General features: G+C 37.7%; 1 protein-coding gene across 1 annotated transcript; it reads right to left on the reverse strand.

The window, feature by feature from the left end:
- Positions 1-353: 353 nt before the first annotated feature.
- On the reverse strand, positions 354-926 carry LOC127207275 (interferon alpha-13-like). Its single transcript, XM_051166657.1, has one exon. The coding sequence runs from the start codon at positions 924-926 to the stop codon at positions 354-356; it is 573 nt and encodes a 190-aa protein (XP_051022614.1).
- Positions 927-17,496: the final 16,570 nt, after the last annotated feature.

Genomic DNA, 17,496 nt, shown 5'->3' on the forward strand with positions numbered 1-17,496 from the left:
TTGACTAGACACCTAATTAATTAATGAAAAGTGTTTATTAAAGCAATTTTGTTGTAATACAAAATATTTAATTGCATATGATGATTTGGTATATTAAAGGGAAACTAAGCATGGTTTAACATAAATATCTTCAATTAAATTAATAGTAAATGAATTAACTTATTAACTAAATAAATAGCCAAATGGATGCAGAAAGCGATGCTTTTACACATAGGCAAATTTTTCTTTGTTTCACTGAAACAGTACTCAGGTCGATTGTATTTATACCACAATGAATGAGTTTTTAAAGGAGACCTATGAAGTGAGATAGAGAGTCCTAGTCCAAGAGTGTCCGCATCACTTAGTCTCAGGACTCAGTCCTCCTCCTCTCTCAGTGTTGCCATCCAGTTGGCTGAGGAAGACAGGGCTCTCCTGACTTCTGCTCTCACCACCTCCCAGGCACAGGGGCTGTGTTTCTTCTCTCTCAGGTAGACAGTGATCCTCTGGAAGTATTTCCTCACAGCACCCAGAGAGTCTTCCTGCCTCAGGGGAGGTTCCTGCACCTCCACCTGCTGCATCAGACAGGCTTGCAGGTCCCTGAGCTGCTGGTGGAGGCCAGTGCAGAGCGTGTCTAGGAGGCTTGCCTCCCAAGCAGCAGATGAGGCCACTGAGCTGAAGAGGGTCAGGAGCTGCTGGGTCAGCTCATGCAGGACAGGGATGGCATGAGTCTTCTGGACCTGCTGGGCATCCACCTTCTCCAGAGGGAATCCAAAGTCCTTTCTGTCCTGCAGGCAGGAGAGAGGGGAGAGTCTCCTCATCTGTGCCAGGAGTGTCAAGGCTCTCCTGTTCCTGAGGTTCTGTGTCTGAGGCAGGTCACATCCCAGAGAGCAGGTTGACCAGTAGCTCATCACCACCAGGGCCACCAGGAAAGCACAGGGCCTAGCCATTGTGGATGCTGCAGCTGCTGCTGGTCCTCTGGGCTATGTGGTCCGGAACCTTCCCCTCTAGGTTCTCTGAAGAGATGTCTGAAGAGTGGATGTCTTAAATATTGGAAAATATAGTTTTTATTTTCTGAATGTTCTGGCCTCTCTTTCAAATTCTTCTTTCACTTTTTAAATTTTATTTTCTGCTTGTGTTTTGGAATTTTCCTCAACCATTTCATTTTAAATATTTCTTTCACTTTCACTTTTCCTTTGAACAAATCTTTTTTCCTAAATAGAATTGTGGTTTACCATTACATTACAGATATTCATCCAATGATTGAAATTTACATACCTAATGTCCAGATAACGTTTTATGTAATCATTTAAAGATTATTCATATTACAACAATTTTCCTTGTTATTTATATTAATGACAAAATTGTTTAAATTATATTATAAGGTATGATGCAAATTAAGTTTTAAATTTGAAATATTGATTTAATGGTGTAATTTCAAATTTTCAAAACATTTTAAAAGATTTCTACTCTATCTTTGTCCCTGCACACCTTGTAGGCAGGACAAAGTATGGATCACAGGTTTTGTGACTGAGTTGGTGTCCCAATCCTTCTATTGGAAGTCTTGCCTAGTTATTGGAGATGGCTGTTTTAGGCTCCATATTGCTGCATGGAATTTAGGTAGGGTCACCCTCATGGATTATTGAGAGTTTCCATTGTCTTAGGTTTGTATCTTATACCAGAGATACATGCCCCAGTTCAAGGTATCTCTCCCAATACTCTTTTGGTCAGTCCTCCCCCAACTTGTCATTCTTGTTTTTATCTCCACCTTTCCTCCACCTCTCCCCCACCCAGTCCCCTCCATCCATACACACTGTCTATTCAATTTCCTCCTCACTCCCCTCTCTGGTTATTTGAGACAGGGTTTCTCTGTGTGTGTCCCTGGTTGCCCTGCACTCACTTTGTAGACCAGGCTGGCCTCAAACTCACAGTGATCTGCCTGCCTCTGCCTCCCTAATGCAATTAAAGGCAATTACCACCACACCAGCCAATTTCCTCTTCTCCATAAATTCAGGTGTTCGTCCAATTGTTACAGGTGTTGTCCCGCTTACTCGGCTCTCTGGGTCTGTGGATTTTAGCATGGTTATCTTGTACTTTATGGCTAATATCTGCTTCTAAGGGTAAATGTACTACATTTCCTTTATCCATCCCTTAGTCGGGGGCCATCTAGATTAAGTATTTGTCTATTAGGAAAAAAGCTGCTATGAACATAATTGAAGAAATGTCTCTGTGGTATCTTAGAGTATCTTTCAGGTATATGCCCAGGAGTGGTATAGCTGGGTATTGAGATAGATCTTTCCCAATTTTCTTAGAAACCACCAGATTGATTTCCAATGTGGTTGTACAAGTTTTCACTCCCACCAGCAATGGAGGAGTGTTCCACTTTCTTCACATCCTCTCCAGCACAAGCTGCTGCTTGAGTTTTTTTGTCTTAGCCATTCTGATGGGTGTAAGATAGAATCTCAGAATCATTTTGATTTGCGTTTCCCTTATGACTAAGGATGCTGAAAATCTTGTTAAGTGTTTTTCAGACATTAGCGTTTCCTCAGCTGAGAATTTTCTGTTTTGATCTATCAGTGGCTTCTTTGCCACATTTGAATCCATTTCCAGAAGTAGGTTCTTTGATGCTCATCATCTTCTTTGTGGTAGGCCGGATGCTGCCAGGAGTTAACCTGTCTTATAGTCAAAGAATCCTTAAAATGAGGTTTTTGAATGCCATATCTATTTTACCTTATCTATCTGTAGAGTCATATCTGTTAAACCTAGGATGTGTATTCCTGTGATAAAAATTATACTAGTATTTGATGTGATCATGAGTTGATCAACTAACAATTGACTTGTATTACTTACTTACTCTAAACAGCCTGTAATAACACTATCAGAGTATTGGTAGTAAGTCATGTATTAAATGAGTTGTATGTGTACAATACCTTATATTAGAGTAGAAATGTAATATGGGAAGAATAATATTAAATTTGAATTCTATTTCAATGCATCAAAATTAAACTTATTTTGCATCAATATACAAAATTGTATGTCAATGAATTAAAATTAACCTTATTTGTGAGTAACAATTAAGGCCTTAAGTTGAGGAGTAGATTCAATAATCTACTTTTTGTCCTATCATCCCTACATATTTTTATGCTCCCCTTTCTTTCTTTTCAACCCCTATCTCCATACATCTCAATGACAACGTACATCTATAGCCCAAGAAAGCAACAAAATCCCTACCCAACCCCCCTTAAGGGAAATGGGAAGTCTTTCTCTTAAAGTTTCTTCAGGCTGATTTGGGGTGAATAATACCTATGTAGGGGCCCAAATAAAATTGGAAAAATTGGCTAAACAAGCTAGCAATAGTATTTGTGGTCCAGTCTCTAAGTGTTGAAAATTTCCAGGCTTAATTTAAGTCCTGTGTGGGACAGTATGAAATGCTGGGCTAATTGGGATCAGGAGCTTTCTTTGTAACTGTCCTTTTCTGATGAGGAGCAACAACTGAAGCACTTGGGTCTGGAGCATGAAGGATGCAAGAGGTCAGCATCTCATCATGCTGGAGAAATGAATCCTGTCAGATTTGATCCAGCATCAGTGTCCAATTCTTTTATTCTGGAAACATATAATTTCTCCCAAGCATTATGCAGTCCAAATACTATAAATGTATAAGGTGTGTAGGATGCACAAAACAATTAAGGCTAACTCTCTGTTCTTTGTATGCACATAAGAAAGACATCTGTAAATCTTCATTCATGCCATATGAAGAATAGCATGTAATGGTAAATCACGGGGACTCTGTAGCCAACAGAAAGCTTTGGCTATGCATAAACATTCATGCCTCAGCCAGTCTCAGAGCTGTCCCCATGTAGTGAGATAAGCAATATAACTTAACTACTTGTTCTGTAGTTTGAATTCGTGAAAACATAGACTGACTTAAGTTAGCAGTCTCTCTTTTATGCAAGTCTGTTTCATTTTGACCTCATTCAAAGAGGAAATATAACATCACCATTAACAATGAATATATAATTATCATATTGAAATCAAAGCAAGATTGTATAGTTCTAAATATCCTTCTCTAGGCTCTCTGGCACCTGATGTATAGGCCAGGCCGCTACCTGTTTCCCAAGGGAATGCTTCCCATTTTAGAGACAAGCTGGTTGCCCCGAGCAAAGGACAAGTCATTAAGCTTTAAGTAAACATTATAAAAACTCCGATTTTATTTTAGGGTTTATGTATACCGTAGGCATCTTGTACCTGGCTTTCCACATTTGTTGCAGGTGTTTTTGTCCCACCCCTTCACATGTGGGAGGCACACAGGTTGCATGTCTGTCTCCCCACCCAAACTTGGTCCTTACATTGACCAACAGAGTTTATCTTTTAAGCCAATTACCCTTTGGCACCAGTTCTCCTGTGGACATTCCACTTTCAAAGAGATTGGCTGGCCTTTTTTAGAGCAGTTACATCATTTTTCTTTACATAAACCTAAGATTGATATGCATCCATCCGTTAGATCAATAAGGACATATAATCCATTAGTAAAACAAAGAAATGTACATAGTAAGTTTAAGGAGAAATTTGTCAGTTTAAATCCTAGGCTGTCTCTGCAAGTAACTTATTTTATCAGTTCAGAGTCACGCCCTGTCTTACTGTGGAGACCAAGCTGGTTTGCAACTCAAGAGTTCTGTCTGTCTTTGTCTCCATTGTGTTAGGATTAAGGGTGTGTGCTGCCACCACCCTGTTCAAATATCTCATCTCAATTCAGTCAAAATCTTTAGAAATCTCAAGCAAAAATCAAGCAAGGAAACAAGAAAATTCTAAGTCTTGGGTCAGTTGTGCCAATTTAGGCTTTAGTTAGTGAAATCCTGTCCACCATTCCTTGGAATTTAGTTATTGCTATCTCTTTTTTATGCACTCTTTCCAGGAAGTACTGACAAACACCTTGTAGCTAAGGAGCTTTGATTCCAGCTGCTGTCCACTCTATGGAGAAGAGTTTGGTTCCTTCTTCCCATTTTGTTGTCAGTAACTTAGTCTCACATCTCTCGGCTCTCTGCCATTTTCCCTGAATTTTTTTTGAGAAGGTGTGGAGAAGTGTGAATATGACTAAGCCCATTGGAAACAAGTTCATAACTGCCAAAACAAAGCCAAAAAAGATACAGGAGCCTTCTGCCATTGTGCCTTGGAAAGGGACCATAGCAGTTTTTATGTTAATATTTTTGCAGGCAGTTAACTCCATTCCCCTAGGCCAGTTTAGAAGACTACCAGCCTCCTAGTTCTGCCTTTCAAACCACCTATGTATCTGTAGCCATCTTTGTTTTGTGAAAGTTGAGCCTGCAGGCAGCTACAAGCAATGCCTGTGAAATGCTCTGGCCAATGGGCACTCTCTGTGGCTAATTCCCTCTGTCAAACTATGACAAAATATGATTTTTAAGGGTGTGGATACTTGAATTTTTCTGGGCGCCAATTTGTTGTTAAATTATCAGTATTGCCTAATAGTTGACCAACGTTGAACTCCACTTGTTGTTGTTAATTCACCAGTATGGCCTAATAATGCTTATTATCAGGCCTATAATTATTACTACAGCAGTATAACCCACTAGCAATCAATCAAGACACAGACATTTATTATATTTTAAAATAGCCTTAGTTAACTTGGGGCAAGGCAGACATTAATCCTCTAAACTACTTCCCTTAGTGGGGCAGGTATGGAATTCCTGCCCAATCCCATGCCACCTGTTTCTAATAATTTCTACCAAGCTACTTCCCATCCATAATCCCAAATACTTGCTAGTGATCATCATCTGGGCCAAGTCTCCATCCATGCTGGCCGTGTGTTTCTCCTCCATCTAACCCATGATGGCACAACCTTCCTCTTCTCTCTTCTCTTCCGGTCTCTCTTCCTCCCAAGATTCTCCCTGTCTTCCCAAACCTGGGAACCCTAGCCATGTCTATCTCATTTGCTCTACCCAGATGTGACAGCCTTTTATTAATTAGCATCAAAATACATCAGAGCAACACCTGGAGAATTTAGCTTATGGAAGAGATTTAATGCTCTAAAACCAGTAGTCTACAGATACAAAACAACAAGAAAACACAAGTCTTTTATATTATTTGTGGCTATTGTAAAGGGTGTAGTTACTATAATTTCTTTGTCAGCCTGTTTATTATTTGTATACAGGGGGCTACTGATTTTTAAAAATTAATCTTGTATCCAGCCACTTTGCTGAAGGTATTTATAAGCTGTAGGAGTTCTCTGGTTGTATTTTGGGGCATCAGTGATAGTTTGACTTCTTCCTTACTGATGTGGATCCTTCTGATCTCCATTTGTTGTCTTACTGCTCTGGCTAGAATTTCAAGTACTATATTGAAGAGATATGGAGAGAGCTGGCAGCCTTGTGTAGTCCCTGATTTTAGTGGAATTTCTTTGAGTTTCTCCCCATTTAGTTTAATTTTGGCTATCAGCTTGCTATATATAGCCTTTATTATGTTTAGGTATGTGCCCTTTATCCCTGATCTCTCCAAGATTTAAACATGAATAGATGTTGGATTTTTTTCAAATGCTTTTTCAGCATCTAAGGAGATGATCATGTGTGGTTTGGGGGGGTTCCAGTTCATTTTTATTATTGATTACACTGGTGGATTTCCATATATTAAACTACCCCTGCATGTCTGGGATGAAGCCTACTTGGTCCTGATGAATAATGTTTTTGATGTGTTCTTGTATTCGATTTCTGAGTATTGTATTGAGCATTTTCATCAATGTTCATAAGAGAAATTAGTTTGAAATTCTCTTACTTTGTTGGGTCTTTGTGAGGTTTAGGTATCAAGGTGACTGTGGTCTGATAGAATGAGTTTTGTAATGTTCCTTCCATTTCTATTGTGTGTAGTAGTTTGAAGAGTGTCCCCAAATAATATAAGCATCTTGGTGTAACTCTAACCAGTCAAGTGAAAGACTTGTTTGAAAAAAATTCAAATCTCTAAAGAAAGAAATTGAAAAAGATATCAGAAGATGGAAAGATCTCCCATGCTCACGGATTCGGAGATTCAACATAGTAAAAATGTCCATCTTTCAGGGTAAGCAAGTCCTCAATAGTTTTTGCCTCACAAATATGTCCAGAAGGCTGAAGATGATGTTCCAACATTATAGAGAGTTTTGGGTGACTGATGAAATTTTGGAGTCACTTATGTATCCTATCACATCATCTGCAAAGAGCTATAGTTTGACTTCTTCCTTTCTTACTTGTATCCCATTGATTTCCTTTAGTTGTCTTATTGTTCTAAATAGAACTTCTAGTACTATATTGAAAAGATTCAGCAAGAATGAGCAGTCTTGTCTTGTCCCTGATTTTAGTGGGATTGCTTTGAGTTTCTCTCCATTTAACTTGATATTGGTTGGCTATTGGCTTACTGTACATAGCCTCTATTATTTTTAGGTATGGGCATTGTATCACTGATCTCTCCAAGCCTTTTATCATTGAAGGGTTGTGGGATTTTGTCAAAAGCTTTTTTTGCATCTGACGACATCATGTGATTTTTCTTTCAGTTTGTTTATATTGTGGATTGCATTGATGGATTTTCATATGTTGAACCAACCCTGCATCCCTGGGATGAAGCTTACTTAATCATGGTGGATGACGAATTTGATGTGTTCTTTGATTTTGTTTCGAAGTATCTCATTGAGTCTGTTTGCATCAATGTTCATGACTGAAATTTTTCTGAAATTCTCTATTCGGTGGGTCTTTGTGAGGTCTAGGTATGAGGGTGTCAATGGCCACAAAGAATGAGTTTAGCAACGTTCCTTCTGTTTCTACTTTGTGGAATAGTTTGAAGAGTATTGGGGATAGGTCTTCTATAAATCTGGTACAATTCTTGACTAAAATCTGCACTAAACCTGCACTAAAAACCTGGGCTTTTTTGGTTGGGAAACTTTTAATGCTTGATTCAATTTCCTTAACAGTTATAAGCCTATTTAAGCTATTCACCTGATTATTTAAAATAATTTATTCAGATTATGTCTCAATTGCTATCCCCTCACTTGTATCTTCTCGTTCTCCCCTCCCTCCCTCTTTCATCCTATTCCCCTCCCCTAGGTCTTTGACAGAAGGGGACCTCCTCCCACACCATATGATCACAGCCTATCAGGTCTCATCCTGGTACCCTGCTTACCCTTCCTCTGAGTGCCATCATCCCTGGCAACCAATTAGAGGTTGTAAATAGGGGCACCAGAGTTCACATCAGAGTCAGTCCCTGCTCTCCACACAACTGTGGAGAATGTGCTGTTCATTGGCTAGATCTGAATATGAGTTCTAGGTTTGCTGCATGCTTTGTCCTTGGTTGGTACAGTAGTTTGAGCAGACCCCATCCTGGGTCCAGCTCTGCCAGCCTTGATGGACTTCTTGTAGGTTTCTAGGACCTTCTGGATCCTTCTATTTTCCCATTCTCCCATACCTCTCTCACCTCAAGTCCCAATAGGAAGTCCCAGCATCTATCCAAATCTCTTGCTAAGTGAGGACTTTCAAGGGACATCCCTGTTGGGCTAGTGTCCAATTATTAGTGAGTATATACCATGTGTATTTTTCTGGGTCTGGGTTAACTCACTCTATTTGCCTGGTCTTGATTTAACTTTGACTGGTGAAATCCATCAAGAAATTCATCCATTTCCTTTAGATTTTCTAATTTTGTGAAATACAACTGTTTGAAGTAAGACCTAATGATTCTTTGCATTTTCTCAATGTCTGTTATTATGTCTCCCTTTTTAATATCTGATTTTGTTAATTTGGGTATTCTTCCTCTGCCTTTTAGTTAGTTTGCCTAAGGGCTTATCAATCTAATTGATTTTCTCAAAGAACCAGCTCTTGGTTTTGTTGGTTCCTTGGATTGTTCTTTTTATTTCTACTTTGTTGATTTCAGCCCTGGGTTTGATAATTTCTACTCCTTTTGGATGTGTTTGCTTCTTTTTTCTACAGCTTTCAAGACAGGTGTTAAGTTGCTAGTATAGGATCTCTCCAATTTCTTTATGAAGACATTTAGTGCTATTAATTTTCTTTTTTTTAGCAGTGCTTTCATGGTGTTCTATAAGTTCGGGTATATTGTGCCTTCATTTCTATTGAATTTTAGGAAGTCTTTGATTTCTTTTCTTTGTTTTTTTCCTGACACAGCAGTCATTGAGTGAGGAATTGTTCAGTTTCCATGTGTGTGTAGGCTTTTTGTTATTGTTGTTGTTGTTGTTGTTGTGGTTTAGCTTTAATCCATTGTGGTTTTATAAATAACAATGGGTTAATTCAGTTTTCTTGTATATGCTGAGGGTCTTTTGTGACTGACTATATGGTAGATTTTGGAGAAGGTTCCATGTCATGCTAAGAAGAAAGCATAGTCTTTTGTGTTTGGGTAAAAAGTTCTGTAGATGTCAATTAGGACCATGTGATTCACGACCTCTGGTAGTTTCACTATTTTTCTATTTACTTTCTGTTTCAATGATCTGTCCATTGATGAGAGTGGGGTGTTGAAGCCTCCAACAATTAATGTGTGGGGATCTATGTGTGACTTAAGCTTTAATAATGTTTCTTTTACAAATGCTGGTGCCCTCGTATTTGGGGCATAGATATTAAGGATTGCTGCAATTTTCATTTGATGAGAATGAAGTGTCCTTCCCCACATCTTTTGATTAATTTTGGTTGAAATTGTATTTTGTTAGACATTATGATGACAACTCAGCTTGCTTCTTGGACTCATTTGCTTGGAAAGCATTTTTCCAGCTCTTTTTTTTTCATTTTTTAATTATTTGTTTTTTACACACACACACACACACACACACACACACACACACACACACACACACACATGTATTTATATTATTACACATAAATAAAATAAACTACATACAACAAGAACCACAAAACAATCAGGAATTATATAAATGTTACATTCATAATGTTTTGGCTATTTGTATTTGGCAGCTTGAAGAAAACATTATTCCTATCTGGGTAAGTCTAAAATTCTGAACATAAACCAATATCTATCACATCTCATCTCTATCAACTTAAAACATCTATCTAGACCTAAAAACATCTTAAACCCTAAACAACTAAGTTTAATTGTAAAATTAAACTATCTGGTTTTCAACCCCATCAGAGACTTGAGAAGGAATAAAACTTAATTACCTGAGTAAACAGGAAGTACAGGTGAGCAGCTTCTAAAATGAAAAAAATGACAGAGACTGTTTGCCTCCTGAACATTTACACAGAACTTTCTATAATGTTGGAGCATCATCTTCAGCCTTCTGGCCCAATATACCTGACAGACACATTTGTGAGGCAGAAACTATTGAGGACTTGTTTAATCCTGTCTTGGCAGAGTTTCTCCAGTGACTCTGCCTGCATCCAAGCTTGCCCTTTTTTAGGCAGAATTCTGTCTATGGTAGAAACAATGACATTTTGCCCAGTAGCTTGTTTGCCGTATTTGAAGCCATCTCTATAAGGAGGTTCTCTGATAGTCATCATCTTCTTTGAGGTAGGCTGGGTGTTGCCAGGAATTAACCTGTCCTGTTGTAAATGCATCTTTGAAATGACAAAAAACATTTTTAAATGCCATGTTCTGTAGGTCTCTGATGCTTTTGAAAACCATATTTAACTATTTTACCTTATGTATCTGTTAAACCTAGTTTCTATATTCTTGTGACAAAAATAGACTAGTAATTGATATGACCATGATTTGATCAACTAACAATTAGCTTGTATTATTTAATTATTTTAAACAGTCTGCAATACCACTTTCAAGGTATTGGAAGTAAACCCTGTATTATAATTGAGTATAATTGAGTTGTGTGGTTACAATACTTCATATTACAGTAGAAATAAATATATATTGTAGTGTGAAGAATAATCCTAAATTAGAATTCTATACCAATGTATCAAAATTATACCTATTTTGCATAAGTATACAAAATTCTATACCAATGAATTAAAAATAACCTTATTTGTGTGTAACAATGCCTTAAGTTGAGGAGTAGATTCAATAATCTATTTTTGTCCTGTCATCTCTATATATTTCTATATCCCCCCTTCTTTCTTTTCAAATTCTATCTTCATACCTACAAAAGAAAGATAATGGAAAAGAAAGACATCCCTGAGTCCAACCTTGTTTTCTCTCTGAATCATACTAATAATAACTTATAACCAACTCCCAGTGAAAATAAATATCTGTAGCCCTAGAGAGCCAACAAAAACCTATCTAATCCCCCTTAGGAGAAATTGGACATCCTTCTCTTAAGGGTTCTTCCAGCTGATTTGGAGAAAATAATAACTTTTTAGGAGCCCAAATAAAATTGGGGGAAATGATTAAACAAGCCAGGAATAGCATTTGTCATCCAGTTTCTAAATGTTGAGAAATTTCAGGCTTAATAGAAGTCCTGTGTAGGACAGTCTGAAAGGTTGGACCAACTGGGATTGGAAGCTTTCTTCAAAGCTGTCCTGGGAGCTGTCTTGTTCTGATGAGTAATAGCAACTGAAACGCTTATAGCTGGAACATGAAGGATGCAGGATGTCAGTGTCCAGCATGCTGAGAGGAATGAATCCTGTCAGGTCTGAACCAGCATCGGTGTCCAGTTCTTTTGTTCTGAAAACAAATAGTTTCTCACAAGCAACATACAGTCCTAAAATTATAAATGTATGAGGTGTGTGGGGTGCACAGAAGAATTAAGGTTGGTCCTCTGTTCTTTGTATAAACAGAAGAAAGACATCTGTAAATGTTCATTAGTGCCATATGAAGAATGCATCTAATAATAAGTCAGGGATTCTGTGACCAACAAGCACGATCTATGCATAGACATTCATGTTTCAGCCAGTCTCAAAGCTAATTCCATGTAGTGGGTTTAGCAATATAAGTTACCTGCTTGTTCAGCAGTTTGAATTCTTTACATCCCAATTGTAGGCCCCTACCTCACCATCTCCTGATCCCATCCTCTCTCCCTAATCCCCTCTCCCCCACCCCAGTCCTCAGAAATGGAGCCCTCCTTCCCTAACATCTGATCTCAGCCTGTCAAGTCTCATCTGTACTATCTGTGTCCTCTTCCTCTATTTATTTTTCTACCTCTTTACTCTGAGGTAATGACTGTCTTTGTTGCTGAGGTGTGTTTCTCATATTCAGCAAAATGTTGGGTGCTATTTACATAACCATTCTGTTAGCCTATATTGAATCTATTCATGTTGACAGATATTAATGACCAATGATTATTAGTTCCTTTTATTGTGGTGTTGGTGGTGATACTGTGTTCATATGCTTGTCCTCTTTTGGTTTTCATGTTGTGAAGTTGTCTATATTCTGTGTTTTTTTTGTGTGTAGTTGACCTAATATGGTTGCAGTTTTCCTTCTAGTAACTTCTGACAGGCTGGATTGGTGCATAGTATTGTTTAAATTTCATTTTATCTTGAAATAGCTTGTTTTCTCCCTCTATGGTGGTTGAAAGAATTGCTGGATATAGTCGTCTGGGCTGGCAGCTTTGGTCTTAGTGTCTGCCTGACATCTGCCCAGGCCGTTCTGGTTTTCATAGTCTCTTCTGAGAAGTCAGGTGTGATTCTGATAGATCTGGCTCTAGAAATTACTTAGCCTTTTTCCTTTGCAGCTTTCAATGTTTTTTTCTTTATTTTGTAGATTTAGTATTTTGATTATTATGTGGCAGAAGGAATTTCTTTCTTTTTTTTTTTTTTCTAGTCTATTTTGTGTTCTGTAGGCCTTTTGTATGTTTAAATGCATCTCTTTCTTTAGGTTGGAGAAATTTTCTAGTAGGATTTTCTTGAAAATATTTTCTGGTCTTTAGAGCCTGGAGTCTTCTTCTTCTTCTATTCCTATTATTCTGGCCTTTATCTGGTTGTCTTCATTGTTTGCACATACCTAACATAATAAAAGGCAATATACTGTAAGCTAATAGCCAACATCAAATAAAATGGAGAGAAACCTAAAGCTTTTCCATTAAAATTGGGAGCAAGACTGACTGTCCGCTCTCTCCAGATCTATTCAATATAGTATTTGAAGTTTTGTCTAGAGCAGTAAGACAACTGCAGGAGATCTTGGAGACACAACATAGAAAGGAAGAAGTTAAAGTATTACTGCGTGCAGATGACGTAATAGTATATATAAGCAACCCCAAAATTCTACCAGGAAAATCCTACATCTGATAAACACATTCACTGACTTGGCTAGATACAAAATTAACTAAAAAAATCAGCAGCCTTCTATATACAAGTGATAAATGGGCTGATAAAAGACATCATGGAAAAGCCACCAGTCACAGTAGCTGAAAAATATAAAATATCTTGGTGTAACTCTAACCAAGCAAGTGAAAGACCTGTATGACATGAACTTCAAGTCTTTGAAGAAAGAAACGGAAGCATGTATCAGAAGATGGAAAGATTTCCCATGTTCTGGGTTGGTAGGATTTACACAGTAATAATCACCATCTCGTTAAAATCAATCTACAGATTCACGGCAATCCTATCAAAATTCCAACATAATTCTTTACAAACCTTGAAAAACAATTCTCAACTTCATGTGGAAAATAAAAGGACCCAGGATAGATAAAACAATCCTGTACCAAAAAAAACAAACAAACAAAAACAAAAAACAAAAAACAACTTCTTGAGGTATCACCATTCCTGACTTCAAGCTCTACCACAGACCAATAGTAATAGACATTGTAAAATTGGCATAAAAGGAGACAAGTTGCCCAACAGAATCAAGTCAAAGACCCAAAAGTAAACCCACATACCTATGGACAGTTCATTTTTTATAAAGAAGCCAAAGTTATACAATGAAAAAAAGAAAACAACGTCAAGAAACGGTGCTCCTCTAACTGTGTATTAGAATGTAGAAGAATATAAATAGATACATATCTACTACCCTGCACAAAACTCAAGTCCAAGTGGATCAAAGACATCAACATAAAATCAGATACACTGAACTGTTGCCATCTGAAAAGATCTGTGAACAGACTCTGGGAGGAGATATATAAATGAGCCCAAAACTGTAGGCAGGGCCTTTGGAGACTTGGGATAGTTTTGGCTGTTCATGGCTCCATTTCGAGATGCTCCTAGAGAGAGCTACTGGAGGGAAGGCTTCCGGGCTCTGGCTCCTTTTGGGTTCTGGGTTCTGGTTACTCCAGGTTCCAGCAGAAGAAATCCTGCTGATTACGTCAGGAAAATCGCTCTTCAGAACTGATATCCTTACGGTTTTGTTATTCTTTAATCCTCTTTTCCTATTGTTTCAGTTAGTCGGGTTATAAGAGATGTATGCTCGGTTAATAAGTTCATAATAAAATATATTGGTTAAGAAAACTGAACCTTCAGTCTTATGTTTAAATGTTTTATAGGATGCTTTAAAACATTCTTTCCTTGGACTGTCAGTTAATTGTAGAAAAAATGTTGTAACTTCATTAATTTTTAAATAATATGTAAACCCATGCTAAACCTTCCCTAACTTCAAATTGTCTAGTTATTAATGATATTTTATTAAATTAATACAAATTTTAAAAAAGGAAACTGAACTTATATTGAACCTGATAGAAAAAAATGTGGGACAGTGTTAAGTGCATTGGCAAAAGAGACACCTTCCTGAACAGAACAAAAATAGCACAAGCAATAATATCAATAAATAAAAATGGGACCTCATGAAGCTGAAAAGGTTCTGTAAGGCAAAGAATAGTGTTTCTAGGACAAAACAGAAGCCTACAGAATGGGAAATGATATCGCACCAACCCCACATCTGACAAAGGGTGAATTTCTATAACATATAAAAATTCAAGAAACTAGATTATCAGATCTTATTGGAAGTCATATCCTCTTGGTTTCAGTTTCATAAATCCTAGAAGATTACTGATCTTATCTCTAGTTGTTCTTGTGGAATCATTCTGTTTTCTGAAGTAATACACATGGTTGGGTATCAGAGTGTCAAGAATTCCCAGATGTTAAGAGCAAAACATTGGGCTGTTGATATTGATGGGGAAAGTTTGTCATTTTAATTGATAAGTATTTGCTGTTTGATTAAATACCACTTTATGATTTGCATTTAATCAAGGAGTTATTGCTGTGCCTGAAATTATCAGGTGAGCATAAAGGACACACTGATGGAATTCCCATTGCTTGCCTATTAATTGTCTGAAAAACATGTCTAACAGAAGTCCATCCCTTGTACTTCTGTTTCCAATTCCTTCATCCTTTGCTAACTATAAAAATGAATGGCAGACATGTCCAAAATATCCTGTCAGAAAGAAGAGCTTTCCTTTCTTTGTTCAAGAATCAGAAGCTGAAGTGAAAAGATTGTAAGATCTAGAGGCAGGGGATGGCTACAACAAAAGTGTCTTGCACTTGATTACTGGCCATGGCTATGGCTGCAGACTACAAAACTAACCACATCAAAGCCAGGCAATATCTCTTCTTTGAACTGAGAGGAGGTCAGGAGGTTGCAAATGAAGATGAGTATCCATTGGCAATTGAGGTCTCTGGTCAGAGGGAGTGACTCAGTCTCAGGTATTGGGTCCTTGAGAGGCTGCCCATGCTTCAGTAAATGGCCCTGTACCCATGTACACACAGGTACTCATGGACACTGAGCATGCTCGTGGGTAATCAAGTACTCAAATGCTTTCTCTGCTCTTAATTTTCTTATTTCAGGCACTTCCTGTGGATTTAATGCCCTTTCCTATTGTTGAAAGGCAGTGTGTTAGATAATCTTTGTAAGAAACACTATGCGTACAAGCACACACACAGGTTACATTGTTCATAGCTGTATTTGGCTTATGGGTTTGTACATTTTAATTGTGTAGTTATTATTGTATGCAAATTCTCTTTCTGGATCAGACACAATGTGCATTGTATGAGCAAAGGGGGATGGAGACTGACTGCTATTTTCCTACCAGAATCTTCCTTCCCTATGAAGCGTGCATTGTTCTGTATGATCAAAGCCAAGGATCAATACAACAGAAAGAGAATGTTTATTTCATCGATATCATGAGAGCCAGACTTGAAGCTGTAATCTTGAGCCTCTGTTCCTGGGTGTTTCTCACTATCTCTAGCCCAGTCTATTATATTAAGTGGAGGATACTTTCAGTTTTTTTCTTGGCATAGACTTAATAATAGCCTAAAATCAAGGTGGGCTTCTGCAGTGCATCCCGAGGTTAAAATGATGATGTCTGTCTCATTGAAAGAGAGTGTACTTCGATTTCAAAGTCAGTGTTATGCACCAGGCCCTAGCTCATGCTCTGAAGAATATGTGGTGATTTCACCTTAATTCTACACACCAGAACGCATTGTTGCAGAGAGCATTGTATTATAGAGAAAGCTTTACATTAGCAGAAAAAATACTTTTTGTAGACAACTGAAACTGCGAATTGAAAACTCATGCTTATAGCTAACTTTCCCCACAAGAGCAGCAAACATGGCTCTGGCAGACCTTGTCTTTCTTCTCTACCCCACCCCCACCCCCCTTTGCTAAAACCCAGTAGATTATATTTGTAAGCCACCAAAAGTCTATTTCCTTATTAGGTGACTTCCTTTTACTAAAACTGACTACCTAGGACCAGCTGTCAAAGTATTGAAGACCAGAAATCGAAAGCCCCCTTGTGGCTGCCCTAATTAATCTGCCCATTCAAAATAAAGCACCTCATTATAACAGGGGGTTTCACTTTTTACCTTTATAAACTGTCATCTGCATTCAGCCATGTCTGCCTTCTTTCTATGCAGAGGCAGTCCTTTTTCCTCCCAGGGACAAATATCGGTATCTCATTACTCGTGTGCCTTCCCATTCTCCATAGTCCTCTATTTCTGGCCATTGTTTCATATCCCCTACCCTTTGTCCTTTTGGGGCAAATAAGTTGCTTTTATTCTGAGAACTTAGTCTTGAGGAGTCCTGTGCCAAAACTAGTTCCTTTACACCCTTTGACAGGAGCAAGATATTCTGGCTTACTACTACACAGCATGCTGGCTGTGTGTATAGTAGACTATGACGGAGAAATGGAGAGACTCAGGATTTTACCATCAAAAAAGAAGAAGCATAGAGGAGTTTTTACTTGTCAGAACACTATGCAATGTCTAATGCACCCACAATACTTTGCAGCATGATTTTACACATATTTATACACATATATATACTTAATAATATATACATACATATCATGCAGCAAATATTGATAATTTAAAAGCATAATACCAGTTTAAATATTACAAATTTTGAAAAGAAGTGAAGAATAAATAAATAAAATATAATTTATTTAATAATAGTTTATGAAAAATACAAAACTCTAGCAAAGTGTAACGCAGTATATGTTGCATCACATAAACTTTTATGACATAAATAAATAAATGAATCTGAATGGGTGAAGAACAAATGCTACTACTGATAAACACATTATTGCTCATTATTGTGGAAATACCAGTGTAGATTGTTTGAATTTATGCCACAATGAGTGAGATTTTTGTGATAGCAGAACCTGAAAAGTGAGGGTCAGTGTCCTAGCCCAGCAGAGTCCTCTGCACTTTGTCTCAGGAC

This window comes from Acomys russatus, chromosome 2, assembly GCF_903995435.1.
Source record: "Acomys russatus chromosome 2, mAcoRus1.1, whole genome shotgun sequence".
Taxonomy (NCBI): Eukaryota; Metazoa; Chordata; class Mammalia; order Rodentia; family Muridae; genus Acomys; species Acomys russatus.

Bases quoted from the DNA above. Each gene is read 5' to 3' on its own strand.
- LOC127207275 (XM_051166657.1), bottom strand. From the start codon at position 926: ATGGCTAGGCCCTGTGCTTTCCTGGTGGCCCTGGTGGTGATGAGCTAC.